We start from the raw sequence: 19,719 nt of genomic DNA on the forward strand, positions 1-19,719 counted from the left end.
CTCATCCAGTTAATGGGCTCCACATAACACTGCCTCAAGTCAACTCAATCTAAATAGTGGCATGCAGCATGCTTCAAGCAATCCAGTTGAGGGTCCTCATTCTTAATTGCTTGTGGGACTGAAACCAGACCAGTCAGACAATTTTGATAAAGGAGCATGCCTTTGATTATTACTTAAAAAGATAGATGTTTTAAAAGATAAGCCCCGTATAGCAATTTGAACTCTAGAAAGTAGAAACATGGGTTTCTTTTAAGATGTGCCAAATCACTCCTCTAAATCAGTTTTCCTCATCTTGGCCCATTTTTCATGAAAATTAAATTTTCTCTTAATAATTTATATGAGCTCTTACTGTGATCTATTTGAATGTTACAGATTGGCAAGTTGTCTACTGGGGACTCTCTGGACATGTCCCCACAGGATGAAGCATCAATTATTGCAAATGATGCTGCAGTTAAAGATATGGAGGTAATCTTGTTATCATGTGATCCTTTTTTTCTATAAAAATTAAGATGTGACAAAAGCAGCAACTATCTTAATTATCAAAAAAAAAAAGCAGCAACTATCTTCTCTTTGTTTATGAAGATGATAATTCCTTTTCTAATTTTTAATTTTATTTGTATTAAAATAATCTAAATATAACAGATATAAGAACACTTTCCATGTTGAGCTACAAGCTCACCCACTGTATATGCATCCAAGTCCACTCAGTCTACCCTTGAAGGGAAGCCCCCCACCAGAACTACACCTGATTTTCTTCCTGTTTTGAAAGCCAATATGCTAGACTATTGGTTGATGTTGTTGATGTTTTAACCATCTGAACAAGATGTTCTTTTCCCTAAAAAGTTCCTTGTCCATCTTCTGAAAAGATTTGCACTACAGGATAGATTTTGCATGGAAGATGCAAGTCCCCATTACGCCTCTTAATTTGTTTTTGTTGAGTTACTTCTCTCATTTTTCCTTATATATATTATGGATCTCATCCTTTTGGAACCCTCAATAGCCTTGATGACCTTTGAGCAGTTGTTGGACATTGCTCTTCTACAGTCATCCTCCTTTTGACTTCTACCATTCATTGGATACCTATTTTTGAGAGACAATCAATAGGGATGCAAATGAGGTTGACTGATTTGACAATTTCGTTGGGCTTAGGCCCATTCAGAAGTTAACAAACGCTGAACTCTACCTGACCCAAGTTGCATCCTCAGAAATCAAATACTAGTCTTTTTGGAAGATGGAAGTTCTTTATCATCGATGTTTTCTTGATATGTTAATCATGATAAATCATTTCCTCCAAAGTGAGTTTGTCAAGTGTGGGCATGTCCAGTTGGCTAATTGGAACATGGAAGTTTTTGCTCTTTCATACTCTTGGACATCTGGGCAATGCCACTGTTGCCCAAAATAGTGTCAATTTTGGCGAGGAAGAAGAAGAAAAAGAAGTAGGGGTGTTCAAATTTGGTTATCGAACAGAAAACCAAACCAAACCAGATGGAATAAGCCAGTTTGGTTCAGTTTATTCAGGTTTCAGTTTGGTTCAGTTTGAGAACAACCCAGTTCAACCAAAATGCAAATTAATCCAAATATATTTTTTAATTATAAATGTTCTAACCACTTTAAAACTGAAGTGAACTGATTTGAATTCGGTTTGGTTTTAAACCTAATTCAGTTTGATTCATGAAGATGGCCTAACTTTCGAACTGAACCGAATCAAACAGATCAAATGAGCACCCCTAAAAAGTAGAGACAGTTCCTGCAAGACTTGAGCTTTCTTACATGTGGGTACAGACTGTTCTGGTGCCTACTGTCTAGGACAAGGGAAATCATGAGGCATTATGCAATCACCACATAGAATCTTTCATTCATATGAGAGAGATCCAATTTCTCATAAAACTGGGTTTAGGGGCATAAATGCATAATTATAATTTCTGCCCGACATATTTTAGTTGGGATTTTGCTCTACTTTAAACTGGTTGATTGTGAAGAAAACATGAGAAAAGAAAGAAAAGAAATATTTTCTCTTTATAGGAGAGTGGGGCCAGTTTTGCTTCATTTCACTCCATTGTTTTTCTATTGCTTTCATTTTTTTGGAGAGAAAATAAAAGTGGTCAAAAGAAATTTCCTCTTCTCCTTTGGTTTCCATTGTCAGAAAAATTAAGGAAAATAACTTCATTTTACTGTTTTACATTTTATTTTCCTTTCTTCCACTACATAACCAAATGCAGTGTCAATGAGCTGTCTTCTGATGTCCACAAGGTTGTCATGGACTTCAAGTAATTATTGTCTCAAAAGCTTCTATTTTCTAAAAGGAGTTCAGGAAGGAAAAAGGAGTTTTGGGTGAAACCCTAATGTGTTCTCTCTTGGTTTCTTCTTCTTTTCTCTACATTTGTCTCCGTTTTTTCTACTTCAGTTATTATTTCTATTTGCTGCAACTTTTCTCTATTTCAATCTTAGATTTCTTTTTCGAATCACCTCTCTTGATCTTTGCAACTATTTAATTAGTTTACAGAAGCTTTCTTTGTCAAGCTTGTGAGTTGTGACATCTTGGAAATTAGACCTCCTTATTTACAATGCTAATCACTAAAATATTCTCTTCTATAACAAGCTTGACTATATTCTATCTACTTGCAGGAAAATAAAAGATTGAAATGTTAAAAAGACTTTTCCCATTTATCAGGGTAGAGTCATGATGTCAATTTTACTTTGTGGTTAGCCAGCTAATGTAGCAAACTAGCAACTAGTTACTTGGTTTAGAAACGTATTCCAGTATCATGAAGTCTGATGGAACTAGAGTTTTTTATTTGGGTAACTAGACATACTTTAGCTGCGGTTAATGGTATCCAAACAGAACCCCATACTCCGTAAGAATTTATAATGTTATTACATCATGTTATGGTGGTGCCTATTCTACAACCTCCCTATTTGAATGCAAAATCATTTCATTGCGGCCATGAGCTCATATACAACCCCTCAACCTTGCATTAGAAAATGTGATAAAACCACATCGTTTTACAGTCAATTTCCGCAGTTCTGCTATAGCACCTACATCCGTGTAGTGTCAAATCTGTTAGTGGCATTTTATTAGTTAGTCAACTCTGTTGGTAGTATTATTAGGGTGGTGAAACTTAATCCTTCTTCCCTCCTCTCTCTCAGGGAGCAGCTGTGGCCTATGTGGCAGATCTTTTATCTGTACCGGTTATATTTGTGAAAGCTGTTACAGATATAGTGGATGGTGATAAACCAACTGCAGAAGAATTCTTACAGAATTTGGTGGCAGTGACTACTGCCCTTGATCAGGCAGTCACTCGAGTTTTGGATTTCATAAGCGGGAAGTGCGTTTCTGAACTTTGAGTTGTTTTATCTTTTCCTGTACATTCTGGGAGAGTTTTCTGGCTGCTAAGGTTAAATACTTTGCTTCCTCCACAAGTGGCACTGCTGATTAAAAGTTTCAACCCTCTGCTACGAGCATATGTGGTTGGTTCCACAACTTTATTGCTTTGCATATCATATTACTTTTATGTATTTTAGCTTCGAAGTTGTCAACTCACTGTTATGATAATTTCTTTTTTGGGGGGTTATTCGAACTTTCTGTGTTATATTCCCCGAGAGTGAAATTAGGTAAACAAATTATTAGTTGTGTGAATTATGATATTCTGTCAGTGCTAGCTTTGAGATGCACCTTAATTCACAGGGTAGCATCGTAATGGAAGAAAGAATTCCAGGACCAATCAAGAAAATAAACACGGTAAAAAGGAAATTTGCAACTTCAAGCCACAACCACCACCACCCCGCCCTCCTACGTGCGTTTATGGGCATCCTTCAATCCGGAAGGTATTAACTCTTTAATTTCAAAGTGCTGTTCTTGTTATTCATGGTCCAAGTGAAAATTTGTTGATTCCTAAAAATTCAGTAGGAATTAGAGAAACTGCAGGACAACCACCCGATAGAAAAATTATGTTTTAAATGTTTTTTTGGTGGCCACGGTATGCTTTACATCTACACAAGATTCCTGGAAACCCTTGTGCTGTTAATTGGGTCTTGGTTTAATCCTACAATTGCGCAGCATTTCTATTTCCTTCTTTCTCTTTTCTCCCCTTTGGTACAAGGCTATAATATTAAGGTTCATCGCTCGCTGCTTGCTGAGTTATGATCCGTTATCCTCCACTCCAAGGCTTAAACAGCGTACCAGAACTCGTTTTTGTAGTACCATCCACTCCTATGTAGTATGGAAGAATGCCCAAGTCAAATGGTTGATCCATGCAGAAACAAATAAAACAATGTCAATGTGATAACCCAGTTCCCATCTCATTCCAGTTACAATTGCTCAGCGTTGCAGAGTATCTGCAATTGAGATGAACTGTTTGTGCGAAATCCACCACCACCCTGATCATAGCCACCTGGGGGATGGTGCTGCTGCCTCCTCACCATATTGGAGGATAAGGAAGACGAGACAGGAAAGAGCTGCTGTTGCGTACTGGGAGGGAACTTGGCGCCAATCACCTCCAATGGGGGAGAGGAAGTAGACAAAACGGCGTGAGAGGAGACTTGTGAAGTGGAATCGTATATTCCGTTCTGCCATTTTGAGAGATGACATCCAGGTATCCCCGCCAGGTGAGCTGCCCACATCTGCTGCTTTGCCGGCCCAGCATGGCCTGGGTATTGCAGCCCATAGAACGGATTGCCAAGATATTGAGGTATCTGTAACTGGACCTAGGAACCCACATCAAATGTGAAATCAACTTCTCATTGGTCGAGCAATAATTTGTTAGTTAGAACACCACAAAAATAGCCAATTCGTCTCCTGGTTTTTTTTTTCCTCGATGAAGCACCCTTGGAGATCAGAAGGTTTGGCTGATTGGTGCATTACAGTGCAAAAGCTGGTCCAAACAGTGGTAAGATTGGACCGGAATGGATGATCGAATCAGTGAACAAGTTTGAAACCCAAACGCTTGAGTCTGTATCCCCTGCCAATAAAATACGTTTCAACACCCTACCAACATGATCCAACACTGCACATCTCATACACGGTGAGAATGTGCTGTGTTGAATCATTGTTGATAGAGTACTGGAACGTGATTTGTTGGCAGGAGATCCCAACTCTGTTTATGTTGGGTCCATGTGTATCAAAGTGGCCAACATGGTTGATTTTTGTTTTTACCCCCACTGTATTTTGTTAATGTATTAGTTTTTGTTTTTAAAAACATTGTTTTCGTTTTAAAAACAAAACCAACCGTGTCATGAGCACCTTTAGTTGTAAGCTTCATAACAAGACACGGAAAACATTGTTAAACATCCATATGCCCATCAACACCAATCAGGTATAGTTTTCACCTGTAACCACCAATCAGGTATGCCCACAAGAAGTTGGGACTCATTTAGCTTGAAAAAAAAAATCCTAAACCGACAAGGTAACCCCAAATTTCTACAATTTATGCAAGAAGCAAAGGTTATAGAGACAAACCTGCTGCGCCGCTGTTGCTGCAGTAAGCTGGTCCGTATATGGAGAGCAGTTGGAATAGCGGTTCGGGGGAAATGAGAAAGGCACTAGAGGAGGTTGGACAAGAGAATGGAGGTAAGGGGGACGGAGTTGCGTGGGGGATTCCAAGCCATTTCCTATTGGATTATTATTACTAGTATTTTTGCCTTTATTTTTGTTGTTATTGCTGTTGCTTTCCAAACCACTGTAGCCGGCTGACAAGGACAGAAAATCACAATTCTGCCAAACCCCCCCCCCCCAAAAAAAAAAAAAAAATCGTTGGGTTAATCACAATTCACAAGCATCAGAATAAAAGGTATGAGAAAGGCATTAGTGGGTAATGAATATGATCCTACCAGCTTCTGTGAACTGAGAATTTCAGTTGCTACAGAAGTTTGCTGCTGATCTTGCTGAAGCATCTTGTCTGGTTGAATGCCATTTAAAGCTTCATTCAGACTTTTCCCAGCAGCATAACTGTATGTGTTGCTCGAGGAAGTAGTAGCTCCACTTAAACCATTCCTGACTCCACCTGACCTCGTTTCTTCTTTTACTTTCAATTGATCAGGAAGAACAGGAAACTTGACACTTTTCTCTGCATTCTGGTATGCCCGGATGAGACGACTGATATAAACATGAGCCGCACATTTCTTCCACGATTTCCTTCTATCAACTATACCTGGCAAAGCCTTTACAACACAATGTAGCCTTAATCAGTGTTGAGAAATAAATAACGCTGCGAGTCTGTAAACGAGAAAAAAAAAAAAGTGAGCATATTCGTGTACTAAACATCCTCTTCACCTTTTCAGTTAAAACACCATTTACAGAGACATCAGGTCTGGTGAGACAAGTAGCAGCATCCAGCCAAAATGGAGCTTTGGTTGATGAGGGCCTGAAAAGAACCATCTTTGCATATGTTGGTGAAAAAGAATGGAATGATGAAGGAAACCCAGAGAGAGAGAGAGACAGACCGTTCTAAGGGACTCCGAATTCCCCCACCACACGACCCTGATGTGCACAAACCAGGCCACAAAGATAGAGCTCCTTTTTTGATATGAACATCAGATTGTGGATTATCAGCAAATTTGAGATGTCCAACTTATAAAATTGGCATAATAACAAGATAGGACCATACCTTCTTTACATGCAAGACGTTTCCCACTGTCCATGTTCTCATTGATGGGGTGATGTTGTTCAGGTTTCATCGAAACAGCTGCAGCCTGAGAAATAACCCAAGTCAACCATTTTGAATCCAAGCGTGTTCCCTGGAAGAAAATGTGAATTGTGGTTTATTAAATGTTGAGACGGAAGCATACTGGCCATAACATGCTCTCTGTTTTTCTTCCACAAGCCTGAGCTACATCCACTTTGGATTGCATTACTCTGCAGATCAAACATTAACTATTAAAAATTAACTACAAACCCCCTTGTATAAGCGCCCCACCGTCTACGACTACATAGATTTAACAAAGAAGTGAAGTACCTGGCCTCAGAGCGTAGTTCCGATGGAACATCCAAGGAAGACGCTTTGCACAAAAGCTTGATATCTATATATTCCGGATTAGACTTGTCTGTACGTTCCTGGCCTGGCGGAATTGCTTGAGCAACTAAGGAACTATCTGATCCTAGATCAAATTTCTGGCCCTCCAGAATACAGGACCCTTCTGGAATAGCAGATTGCCGTAATGGGTTGTCTCTTGCAAGGTCTCCAGGCGAACCTCCTCCATTGGAAGAAATATTGGTAACTTCAGCAGTGGTAGCACGTGGAGCATTCTCGGGCTCTTTTGTAGCTGCAGAATCATTTAAAAAACTCTTAACTTAGTAGACCAGAAAACTAGAGAGAGAAGTTAATTGAGACCTTTGGAAACTGGGATTGAACACTCCGCGGACTCTGTAGATTTCTGATGCGTGGTGCCCTTAATAGGCTTATTGTTGGGCATCAATGTAGCCAAAGCATATAAAGTCTCAACCACTTCTTCCTCATCTTTGGTAATTGGTCCCGCCTGACTTGGGGATTGCTCTGAATCCCCAACTTGCTTCTGGAAAAACGACTTAAACCACTCAGAACCCACATGCGAGAAAGAAAAAGAGATTGCCTAGGAGAAGAAGAAAATAAAGATTGACTAACCAAGTTCTGCTTATATTTCTTTGAACGCGATTCGATTCCATTGGGCATGGAATGTGGCTTCTTTGCATCTGGCTTTGGTGGCGATATTGATTCCCGGTTTCGCTTCTGCTGCATAGCTGCAGCAAATCCAAATACAGTTATCCATAAATTTTTATAAATAATAAATAATTGAAAAAAAAGGTATACCGGATATTCCGATACTTTGCCACCTCCAAAATCCTTTAAAAAAAAGTGAAAAAGACAAAAAAATACAGTTTACGACTCTTTAGGTTCTTTTAAAAGCAAAACGAAGAGAGCACGAACAATTCTCATAAAATCTGACTAAAAAGCACGTATCTGAAATTCAGCGATGTCAGGTCACTTTTAGGCAAAATATATTATTCGTGTTAGGAAAATCGGCTTAAGCAAAATAAAAAAAAAAAAAGAAAGAAAAACTGAGGTTATTATTATTATTATAATTATTATTATAATAATAACTATTATTATTATTATTCCGTTTCTAGTTCACAATTGCACACCTGACCGTAGTTTACGCGGAACAGCGGCAGGATCGACCGCATTGCAATCATCGAATGGCTGAAAAGAATGAACTGAATAGGATTAGAAACCATAAGTTTCGTATTTGTCTGCGACTATCAGCATCTGATGCTCGTGTACAGCCCTGAAACCCACCTTTCTATGGAGCCTCAGTTTCTTACAGCCACCAGCACTCGACGCCGGCGGTGGCGCCCGGCAATGCTCTTCTTCTCCTTCAGACCCACCACCCATTTCGCTGTCTTCGTTGCTCGAACTCGCTTTACCCACCACACTTAAAACTTTCTCCTTCTTTGGTCTCTCCAATAAATCCACATTATCATCACCACCACTATTCAGAGCTGCAGATAAACTAGTGAAAGATTAATAAAAGAGAAATCCACAACTTACCCAAAATTGAGAGAGAGAGAGAGAGAAATCCACAAAAATACAACCAAGTAATAAAAGTAGGAAGGAATAAACGAGGTGGACGTATTATCCGTTATCTATGACAGAGCCCACGACAAACTGATAACAAACAAATAAAGACAAACAGCGAAAGTTTGTCTTTTCTTTTCCTCAGAGGTTAATTCGTTCGGAAATGAGGGAGAATTAGGTAATAATACTTCATTTACCGGAGGCTAGCCTGCGTCCAGATTGCTTGTTCGGTCGCCTCGTGGGTGAGAACCGACTAGTTCCACGCTTCACCTCTCGAACTTTGTCCATTTCTGGGCCACTGTCATCGACGGATAAAACTTTCCACGGCTCCAATGGATTGAACCCAACTCAGTAAGATGGATAAATAAACATCCGAAAGGGACCTCCCGATCTTTCTTCTCGAGCACCTTCAATGAGAGAAAAAGGAGAAGGAATAATCAGAGTTGCGAAAAAAAATCTCTGTTTTGATTCTTTCTCTATATCAGTACCCATGGGGAATAGACACGAAACAGAGTGCACGCGAAGAACTTAACAACAACGAAATGTAAGCGAGTTGAAAGGCGAGATTATCGGTTAGAGTAAATAAAAGAAGAAACAATCGCGCGGAGATGTGTTTGGTTTTGTACCGGAAAAACCGCCGGAAAGAAAACTGAAAGGGGGAAGGTGAGGATTCTGGGTGTTACAACGAAAAGAAACTCGATTCGTTGCCAGATATCTCTGCTTCTCTGTCTCCCTACTTCTTTTACCCCCTCTGTAGCTTGTCTGAGACTACAGAAGCTCAAATTAACGGTTAATGAGAAAAACTAGAAAAAATAAAAATAAAAAAACGTAAAGTGAATACCCGAAAAGTCACAAAAGATGACAGGAAAAGAAAAAGGCAAATTCATCCCTTGCGTTTAGAAGAATCGGGTTCTTCACGAACTAAAGCACCAAAAGATAAAGATGGACGAAAATGGCACAGATAAAAATCTCACGAGAAAAAAGAAGTGGGGAAAAGGAAAAGCTTAGAAAAAGCTCGAAACACCCGTGAGAAATCCTTCAGGAATGGACCGGATCTCGTCGAATAAATAGCACCCATTAATCCACAAATGTCCAAGAACAGTAGCCACATCTCCGAAACCTTTGAATCTCCACGCTTAAACATACCAAGTTTTTCGCAGAGAACAAGAGATCCATCTTTTATATCTTTTTTCTTACTTCAGATCTTCTACACGAGTCCATCGAGAAAATATTTCAAAAACAAACCTCATTCAACTCATCGCTCAAAACCCACCAACTTGAATTCAAGCTTTCTCTGAACCATAATCAGCAAACAGGAAAAGAGAAAGATAGCGAAAAAACAGAAAAGAAGATGGAACAACCTTTAAACCGAGGACCATTAACAAAAAAAACGAGATGATTAGCATCCAGAGACAGAGACAGGTCTTTCAAGCTCAAGAAGGCAAAGCCGAAGCTTTCGCACAAACAAAATGGCGTTTCAATGCCTTACACGACGGCCTCTCTTTCTTTCTCCTCCTCCTGACTCCCGAGTCCTGAACTCCCCTTTCACAGATATACAATTTCTCTACACCCCCACCCCTTTAGGCTCTAGCTCTAAGGCCTTCCCGTGCGTCATTCGATGATCGACGGCTTAAATGAACCGCTTCACATGAGTCATTGGATCTTCACCGAAACCTCCGACAATCATAACGCACGTGTCGGCCACGTCGGAATAGTCATATTTTTTAATTCTCCAAGCTGCCAGCGTGTAAGGATCCCACGTGTCGGCCCATGCAATTTTGCTCCGCTGGACGGCTCTGATACGCTCCTCTTAAATCTCTGCGACACGAGAAGAGAGAGAGAGAGAGGGGAGGGATATGATGATTCGATTCTCAGTCTGCACCTCGGCGTGGCAGAGAGAGAGAGAGTCATGTGTGCAGCGTGACTTTCTTTGGTTGTTGTCCCTTTTCAAGTAGATACCGGGAAATTACGGGAAACGCTATTATTCAAAGGAAAAGACGAAGACGTCCTCGAATTGAATGAATTCCATTTCCATAATTCAATGTGGGTACAGACAACATGACTTATTTAAAACAGTATTTGTGTTGGTATTTGGCGTTTCGACTTCGGTACTTTCGGTACTTTGGCGTGCCCACACACACACTGCCCCCGCTGCCCGCTGCCGAATAGATTTCTCATTTCTCCGGTGAGAATGAGACTGAGATGAGATGAGATAAGATCGTTCATCGGCGGCATATAGGGTATAGCACAACAAAAAGTCAAGTTGGCCGATTCTTCCTATCTTATTTTTCCAATCAATCACTTCCATTTTGGAATTTGGATGGCTTGTATTATTAAATTATTTGGAAAAATGTTTGATCCACGATCCACTTAAAAGTGGGCCCTCTGTTGGGGTTTGGGCCCAAACACATCTCTCAATGGTTGGTGGGTTTGGGTTTGGGCCCAAACACAGATAATGCCTTTTGCTGAAAGCTTTGCTCAGTTCTCGTCAATGGCCATGTGTCGCATGCATAGAGGATCTGGACCCACCATTAACTCTGGGTATCTTGAAATCTAAGAATTCAAAAACAACAGACAAGGTTAGGTCATCTAAAGTTCAACTTAATGCTGAAATTCTACTAGTAGCTTAACCATGGTTGGTTGGTTATAGAGTAAAGCTTTGTAAGCAAAGGTCTCTAATTAGTCATTTGGCTGTGCTTGACTTCTTATCTAACCATTGCTCTAACCAAGTTATTCAATTTCAGTGGTACTGACCTTCTAAAAGTTCTACATGAAGGAGCTTGCTTGCTGCTAAATTAAGATATTCCCGATATACGGCTGGATTGTTGTGCTAAAGAGTGTGTTAGCATGTTTTTGCTGGCAGCTCTATTCCTACTCCTTGTTGTTGTTAGGATAAAACTGTCCTCATTATAATAATACATTTTATTTAATTAGTCATGAGCGCTTATATAACTTTCCATCATATAGCTATGGACCCTATGGTCATATCTCACCCATATTTTGTTGCAAAAATAACAAATAAGGGTACTTCTAAATTTTCACTTACAACAAGAGAAGATAGAACAAATGCTATTCAGAGAAAGCTTGTGCCCATGAGGTCCTCTTTATATTCAACCTCCACTTACCAACATATTCTTCCCACATCCTTACCCACAAGACACTATTTGGAATATCTCCTCATGAATGACAAAGAAGATATTCCTAATACACGTCTGTAATGTCCTGTGGGCAGAGATGTGAGAAGAGTTCGTGGGTAGTAGATCCGGGTTCATTCTCAAGAATTTAATCGCTTAAATAATAATGCACCTAAGGTGGATTACATTCTTTATTTAAATTTCAATTGTTCTAAATTAACCCACAAAAAAGAAGCAGATATGAATTAAAAAAAAAAAAAACCCTTGCAAAAGGCACACAAGACAAAACAGGTCCCACTTTGTTCATAGTTCTAAGGTATCAAACAAGCATATGCAACTCTTGGAAGCTTCACCAAACAGGGTAGGACCCATTAATGACACCATATTACAAAGTTGGACATGTCTCGTTCATGAGTCCCTTTGTACATATAGAGCAAAGAAATCCAAGAGTTGTATGTAACTATTTGTTTGATATCGTTTCCTTTCTTTCAAGAGTTGCATACATAAACATACACTAGTTGTTTGCTGGTATTTACTCTCAATTAATAGAGAGAAGAAAAAAAGTTTAAGTAGTTAGCCCAATAGGTCATTTAAACTGTCATAAAGAAAAGTAGAAATCTGTTAGAGAGATGTGGAACGGAAGAAGCTTGTGAGGGAAAACAATTTGAGACTGTTGATCAAAATGCGCAAAGACAAACACACTTGGTCTGAAGTGTTTTCTAAGTGAAATAACTATGATTTTAATGTATGAATTTTCAATAAAAAACAAAACAAGAAGAATGCTAGTCATTTTCCTAAGTTGAATTAGTGATCTACTCTATTGTGTAAAAGCAAGAATGTCATTATTGCTTTTTTATTTTGTGTGTGAGTGTGTGTATTTGTTATACATTAGTAAGATGTACATAAAGGCCCACTTACCATACCATAGAGAGCTTGTATTTCTAAAAGTGATTTTTTTTAACTTTCTTTTATGGGTTTTAGAAGTGATCATCTTTACTACTGGATATCATTGGTTGCAAACATGGTCGATTTTAGACTTATTAGTAGAGGTGACTACCGGTAGGGCCAAAGTATGGACTGAGCTTATCAATTCAAACCACCCATCCAATAGAATGTTTCAAATTTGCACTGGTGTAAATATGCATGAGTGCAACTGGTTAACTTTTGTTTTTGTTTCAGGTTAGACTGTATTATTCTATTTGTTTACCAAGGAGTAAGATGGAAAGTAAACTGATATGGCTCATACTTTATATGAAAGAGAATGAAGACGGATAAAACAGGTTTTTAATATTTCTTTATTTCTTTTGGTGTGAGGGGGGAGGAATAAAATAGGAAGTAAAACGATGCAATACCCCTTTATATGAGAGGGAAGGTGATACAAATTATACAAATATATGCCAATTATTATTACAAAATTTGCACAAGTAGGGTACTAATTACTATTACAAACAAATATATGCAAATTTGAATTTGGTCCAGATTTGCACTGCATCAAATAGGCTAAAGTGTCTATGACTGTCTTTTAGTTCTTTGTGAGTAAAAGGGAAAGTAAAATGATGTGACCATCACATTATATGAGAAAGAAGTAAGGTATGAAAAAAGGTAATGCAACTTCTGAATCAGCTTTTGATATGCAAAATTTGCACCTACTCATGTAAATGAGACAAAAGTGTGAATATTGAACCATGTAGGAGTGTAAATCATCTATATCCATATTTATATCCTTATTACTATTAAAAGTGTGAATGAGAGTGTGAAACTTTTATTTAACTAAAATATCTCAGTTTTTTATTTTGGTCTTTGCCTAATTGTAAAGATAAAAATATAAGTTGAACAACTATATTTCTCCTTATTCAAATCCCACTCATTAAGTCTTGTATTTAAGGTATTAACTCTCATTAACATTTATTAAATCCTATTTTTGACTAAAATATCCCTATTTTAAATTTGATATATATGTAATTGTGAGATCACAAAATGTAATTTGAACTATTATATTTCTCCTCATTCAATTCTCTCTCATTAAGTCTTATATTTAGGGTATTAACTACTATTCTTTGATTGAATCTTATATTAATTAACCATATTAAAGAAAAATAAGTGTGACAAAATTATTATTTTTATCGATGATAGAAATAAAATACAAATTTAAAAATAATCCAAAATGAAGTTGTTTTCATGTTTGGTGGTAAGCCAACAATTCAACCATTGGGTTAAAATGTGTCAACCCTTATCATAGTTAAGGGCAAATTTCTTAAACTATCCCTACTGTTTAGCTAATTGACAAAATGTATCTTGACTATTTAAGTATTATCTTAAACTACTTTTATTGTTTCTAACAATTGACTAACTATACCCCTATTGTTAGCATCCATTAATGTTCGTCAAAATCTATACACATGACATCAGGTAGCATAAATTTTTTAAAAACCAAACATTATTCTTCATCACCCTTCTAAAAGCCGGCTTCAGATCTGTTTTTCTGACATTTAGAGTAGTGAGATCTAAGCCGGAATGGAATTCCTTTGGAATGAGCCACATCACAGATGCGCAGGCTGGTAGATGCATTTTGGGATTTCTGGCATGGCAGCAACTAGCCAGCGGGACGGATATGGGATTTCCAACAATGGCAGCAGTTGGGCCCTCACAATAAGTGTTCAAGCTCCACCATGCAGGGAGAGGATCTGGCAACGTTTAGCGAGGGGGAGCTGGATCTGGCAGCGTTGAACTCGGATCACCACCATCATCTAAGGACCTAAACCTGACATTCTAACCGACACCTGCGAGAGAGAGAGAGATGATGCTCTGTTTCTCTGGTTAAGCGGGCCTTCCAAAGGTTGCAGCGGCGTCTCGAGGACCTGACATTATAAATGGCACCGACGAGAGAGAGAGACACCAGTAGAAACACACGAAAACAAGAAATCACATCTCCTAATGTTCCTCTATTTTGTTGCAGAGGTGATCTTCACTCTTTCGTATCATTTGAAAACCAAAACCCTTGAAGGAAAGGAATTGGGGACCCGCCACGGAGATCTATCAGGGTCCTTAGTCTCCTTTGCCTTGATTTTTCTTGCTGCTCTTATGTTCTGCTTCTCTCACCGCTCCGTTTTGCCCAGGCCCAAATCTACTTTCAAATCTCAGGAAGAGTGTGAAATCGAGAGCCGAGAGATCTGGGGTTTCAACATTGAGCTTGTAGAGACAGATTTCTTAAGGCTCGAGTTGCTTGGTTTCCTACTTTTGTGATCGGGAAATGTTTGCTTCGATAGATGTTGAGTGTGGTCAAGAAACCGCCCTACTTTTGATCAAGAGAGAGAGATGTGATTTTCAAAAGGTTAATTTGACTCAGTTATACTGGACGGGATGGACTGCCAGATCCAAATCCGCCGTGGTGAAGATACAAGAAAAGGGATAGAGAGGGAGAATGTGGGGAGAGGAAAAATGGGATAAGAGAAGAAGAGATAGAAGAAAAGACAAACCAAAACGGGGGGAGCCATTGCTGAGTTTAAATCTGCCACTACAGTTGCAGTGGCGTGATAAAGCAGGGGAAAGGAACGCGGGAGAACGAAGGGGAAGAAGGGGAGAGAGTGTGAGAGAGAGAGAGGCAAAAGGGACATTTCATTATGATTTAATAGTGATGACAATTGTTAAAAACAATAGAGATGGTTTAAGATAATAGTTAAATAGTCAGGGTATAGTTTGTCAATTAACTAAATAGTAGGGATAATTTAAAAGTTTATCCTATGGTTAAATAATAAGCCTTTTTATAATCTATTCTACCTCAGAATTCATAAATTAATTCCTCAAATTTATTTATCTCCAACCCCCTATAAACACCATTCTCTCTCATGAATTGGGAATCTTACGCCAATTTTGAGGTGGACTGAACTTAAATTATCTCTAAATAATAATGAAAATTGAAAAAATAAAAAATACAAAAGTATTAAAAAATTATAAAAAAACATTTGCACACTTCTCTAATATCATATATTCATTATATTAATAAAAATTAAATGTATCAAATAAAAATATTTTTTATAGATATGAAAATATAAAAAAAATTCAAAAAATATATTATTTACTATCGTTATTTTCATTAAAAAATTCTAAGCACAAACCACATACACTTATTTAACTGAATGCAAAATTTACATTAGATTCAGATTAACACTACAACAAGCAAATAAGCATATCCCATTTTTTATAAAGGGAGAACATTATCAAAATGTTTTTTTTTTTTTCTTTTCCAGTTGTTTCTTGAAGCAAGTACTCTTTACCCCCAAAAAATCACCTCTGTTAAAAAACGAAAGTACCTACCCTTCTATTTTGAGTTTCGACTTGTATGATATTATTTCTTTGTTCACGGTACCCAATGACGATCTCCTTTGTCTGTTCAAAGGATGCCTAATGGGATGTGTCCTAATTATTTCAAATTAAAATATTAATTAGTTTTTGATTGGACAATAGTACAACATTGTCCTGATTACTAAAGACCTGGAATAGCATTTGAACAAGATATAAATGTCTTAGAGTGTCATCTAATTTTCTTTATCAATCATCTAAACATTGATAAAAAAGTTAGGATCATCAGAATGCCCATTCAACATGACCCCAACTTTTTTGGTCGGAAAAGGCAAGAATTTAGATCTGATAATTTTCTGTCAACATTTAGCTGATTAATAAAGAAAATTAAATAACACTTAAAAGGCATTTATGTCTTTTTCCATAATCGGGAATTTTTCCCATTCTTCCGATACAAAATGATAGATATAATATATATATATGGCATATTATATTTATATAGCATAATGTATAGTTTAATATAAAATAAGACATACATGATGGGCTGGGCTGGGCCGGCTGTCTTTCCGTGTCTGATCATTTGGTAAAAAAGCATGAAAGAGATCCACCCCAGACCCTTTCCGTGTCTGATCATTTGGTATAAAAAAGCATGAAAGAGATCCACCCCAGACACCACAACTAAAACTGATCGAGGCAGTATGATTTATACCAACTGAATTACTCAACAAACTTGTAACAAAATTTAGCTTTTCCTTTATTGCAGGGAAGAACGAAGATTTCTACCAAAGTTTAGCTTTTCCTTTCTTGCAAGGCAACAAAGTTCACTCACTTCCAGGAATTTTTTTAAAATGAAAGTATGTACACTGTAAAGTGTCTCAGCGAACAAAGATCAGGTATCATCACTGCTGATAACACAGTCAGAAATCCCATTTATGTCTTTTTTGTCATGTTTTCATGGTCTGTCCTCACAATTCGCAAAGCAGCATGATGAAAAACAGAGAAATGAAAATGAAAAGTGGAACAAGTCGTCAGGTCTTCAATCAAATTGGAATAAAACAGAGAAATAAAAAAGAAATGAAAATCTTTTTTAGAAAGCATCAAATTGGAATAAAACAAGTCGTCAGGTCTTCACAAATTAGATATTAATATAGGAAAGCAAAAAACTGTTGGGCATTAGCCCTGTTTTTTTATTAATGGAAAATAAAATTCATCTCATTTTGGATTGTAGAACGACACACAGATGACAGAATTCCCAAGCCCAAGTAAAAAACAAAAACAAAAATTGTGTCGAGGAAGACACAGAGACAAAAGAAAGATAATCGTCCCTCCCCATCATCAAAATCCTATTTCCTTTTAGTCCTCTTCCTCGGGGAAGCGAAGATGCTTTCCTCGTGGTGCGGGTATACCCTTGAGGTGGACGATACCAGGCGATGCTGCAGCTCTCGTCTCTGTAACCTCCTCTTCTCCTTCTATCTCGTCATCGCTGTTGTAAACAAATCGAGTATGCTTCCCTGTAAACTCTGGCATTCTCTTCTCCCCCACATTCATCTTGCTCAGCCCTTCGCAGAGTTCATCCACAAATGATCCTATTTCTCCATCTTCTTCTTCCTCTCCATTGTAATGTTCTTCTTCTTCTTCTTCCTCTCCATTGTAATTTTCTTCTTCTTCTTCTTCAACGTAATCTTCTTCATTGATGTCTTCACCTTCGTCTTCATCTTTAATACTACTTGCGTTAGCCTGACAAGACCAAACTGAAGAGTCGTCTTCATCAATTGATTTCTCTGGACAGTCATCAGTCCCTTCTTGGTATGTCAATACAGATGAGCATTCTGAGGAATCAGGCATTTCTGATTTTTCAGAGAAATCCAGCAGTAATGATCGAGTGATGAGACTCTTTTCAGATTCAAGAGTCTCTTCTGTTGTTCCAACCATGTCCGTGTACGACTGCTGGAGATAAATAAAAATTATCAATAAGAAAGAAAGAAGGCAAAACTAGAAAGATATAATTAAAACATTAAATGACTGAAATCAAGATTGATCGGTCTAACCTGGGTAACAATAGATTGATCTACTACTTCGGACAGAGTTGAAGAAGCCAAGAGCCCATTTGGATTCAATTTGATATCGTCATTGCAGGAGAGATTGGGGACTTGGGGTGTGTTTGCTGGAGTTGGGGCTAGAAGCCCAGATGGGGAGCTCACGACGCTTTGTAGGTGGAGAAATGGGCGATGCTCCAAGGACAGCTTCGACATCTCCGCTTCTTCTTCGACCTTTTGAAGGAGTGTCTTAACCTGACATCGGAGTAAGGCCTCGCCGGAACCTGGTGTCTGCTTCGGTAGATTCCTCTTCTTGGCAAGGGATGAAGGGGTTTGCAAGCTTCCCGTAGCAAGCCCAACAATGGGGGAATCATTCGTGATGTCAAAGAGCGCCGATCGATCGGATTTACCATTTCTTTGTCTTGATAGGACCTTTTCAGATTCTTCGTTCTTCCCTGAAAAGAAAGAGAAACACAGAAAATCCAATGAGAAGAGGAAAACCTAAAGACTCGTTGCAGTGGAATTTCCGATTCATTAATTGCATTCATTTTGAAAACCAGAATGACATACTTGCAATGGGGATGTTGTTCATTGCAGCTGAGGTTTGTGATCTTGTTGTAACCCTTCTCGTTGATGATGGAGTCTCCATTGTTGGCAGGAGGATTGTGTGCTTTTTTGCCCGGGAACTGTATTACGATAAGGAGGGGAAAGGCGAAAATGAATACTGAATACAAAGAGAAATCGGAAAGTGAACACAAATATAAAGATGGCATGTTAAGGCACAATCGTGTGTGGTTAAAAAAGATTTGAAACGTGGCTCCAACGGTAATGTTACCGTTAGAGGCTTAGAGCGTGTAGAGAGATGGAAACTCTTCGTAAAGCGCTCGAAACTAGCCGTTGGGAATTTTTTGTATTCTTGTTTTATTTTAATTAAAGTCGCTATATGGGAATGACCACATATACCGCCATATCGTGAGGTGTCAATGTACAGTAATACAGTATAGTGGTCCCACAAGATACTGATAATTTAATAATTTAGTAATGTCGTTTAAAATAAATAATCTTTATTTTATTAATTTGTTATACAAATAATTTCATAATTTAGTAATTTAGATTAACTATACTAATAATTTTTTACAAAAATAATAAATTACTATTAATTACTTAATAAAATAATTATTTTTCCATATTATCTATTAGTGTTCTATATTATTCATTTTATTTCATAAATGATTATATGTTACAACTTTTTGTAAATATTATTTAAATATTTAAAATACTTAAATATTAGTATACATAAAATAATGTTGTAGTCATAATTAAGTTAATCTATAAATTAACTTTTTAGTCATAATTAAATTAATCTAAGCTTGAGCTCAAGGTTTAAGACTTTTTTTTTTATTATTCATAGGTTTAAGACTTCAAGTTAGGCTTGGGTTCATCCACAACTTGACTTAGCCCACCTAAATTGCACCCCTAAGAGCAATGTGACATTAGTAATTGAACTGAACCAAATTGAATACAATCCATGAATATATTATTTTTAGGTCGTTAACTATTTTTAGATAATATTGAAATCGAATGAGCTATGGGGGATGGGCTACCCCGATTGTGTAGCCCAATGAACCAGAAATAAAATAAAACAAAAGATTTTGGGCCAGATTTTGATAGTGTATTACCAACTTTTAAAGTTGCCTAAGACAG

At 37.8% G+C, this 19,719-nt stretch overlaps 3 protein-coding genes across 5 annotated transcripts in view; 1 reads left to right on the plus strand and 2 right to left on the minus strand.

Annotated features, from left to right (window-relative positions):
• The window catches only part of LOC104605304 (5'-methylthioadenosine/S-adenosylhomocysteine nucleosidase), a 31,467-nt gene extending 27,732 nt beyond the window's left edge, over positions 1-3,735 (plus strand). Inside the window, exons 7-8 of the mRNA XM_010270029.3 lie at positions 373-465; positions 3,148-3,735. Of these exons, the coding sequence (XP_010268331.1) occupies positions 373-465; positions 3,148-3,345 (291 nt within the window). The 3' untranslated portion in view covers positions 3,346-3,735. The remainder of the gene's footprint in view (positions 1-372; positions 466-3,147) is intronic.
• Positions 3,736-4,217: 482 nt separating this feature from the next.
• LOC104605314 (uncharacterized) lies at positions 4,218-10,121 on the minus strand. 2 transcript variants are annotated; one of them, XM_010270036.3, is made up of 14 exons: positions 9,908-10,121; positions 8,744-8,953; positions 8,268-8,470; positions 8,114-8,171; positions 7,596-7,711; positions 7,326-7,506; positions 6,951-7,257; positions 6,784-6,850; positions 6,603-6,687; positions 6,439-6,511; positions 6,269-6,359; positions 5,827-6,156; positions 5,456-5,710; positions 4,218-4,704 (listed from the first exon to the last, which is right to left on the minus strand). In XM_010270036.3, exons 2-14 carry the CDS (start codon positions 8,832-8,834, stop codon positions 4,309-4,311), a joined length of 2,253 nt encoding a protein of 750 aa, XP_010268338.2. In that variant the 5' UTR covers positions 8,835-8,953; positions 9,908-10,121; the 3' UTR covers positions 4,218-4,308. The 2 variants fall into 2 exon arrangements, with proteins under 2 accessions (XP_010268338.2, XP_010268344.2); XM_010270042.3 differs by lacking the exon at positions 9,908-10,121 and adding an exon at positions 9,173-9,311.
• Positions 10,122-17,127: 7,006 nt separating this feature from the next.
• LOC104605290 (uncharacterized) lies at positions 17,128-18,778 on the minus strand. Of its 2 annotated transcripts, none has more exons than XM_010270018.2 (3): positions 18,586-18,778; positions 18,028-18,470; positions 17,128-17,923 (listed from the first exon to the last, which is right to left on the minus strand). In XM_010270018.2, exons 1-3 carry the CDS (start codon positions 18,662-18,664, stop codon positions 17,333-17,335), a joined length of 1,113 nt encoding a protein of 370 aa, XP_010268320.2. In that variant the 5' UTR covers positions 18,665-18,778; the 3' UTR covers positions 17,128-17,332. The 2 variants fall into 2 exon arrangements, with proteins under 2 accessions (XP_010268320.2, XP_010268313.2); XM_010270011.2 differs by having other exon boundaries at positions 17,128-17,926.
• Positions 18,779-19,719: the final 941 nt, after the last annotated feature.

The sequence above is a fragment of the Nelumbo nucifera genome, chromosome 5 (genome assembly GCF_055504915.1).
Source record: "Nelumbo nucifera cultivar China Antique chromosome 5, China Antique-T2T, whole genome shotgun sequence".
NCBI classification, from domain to species: domain Eukaryota; kingdom Viridiplantae; phylum Streptophyta; class Magnoliopsida; order Proteales; family Nelumbonaceae; genus Nelumbo; species Nelumbo nucifera.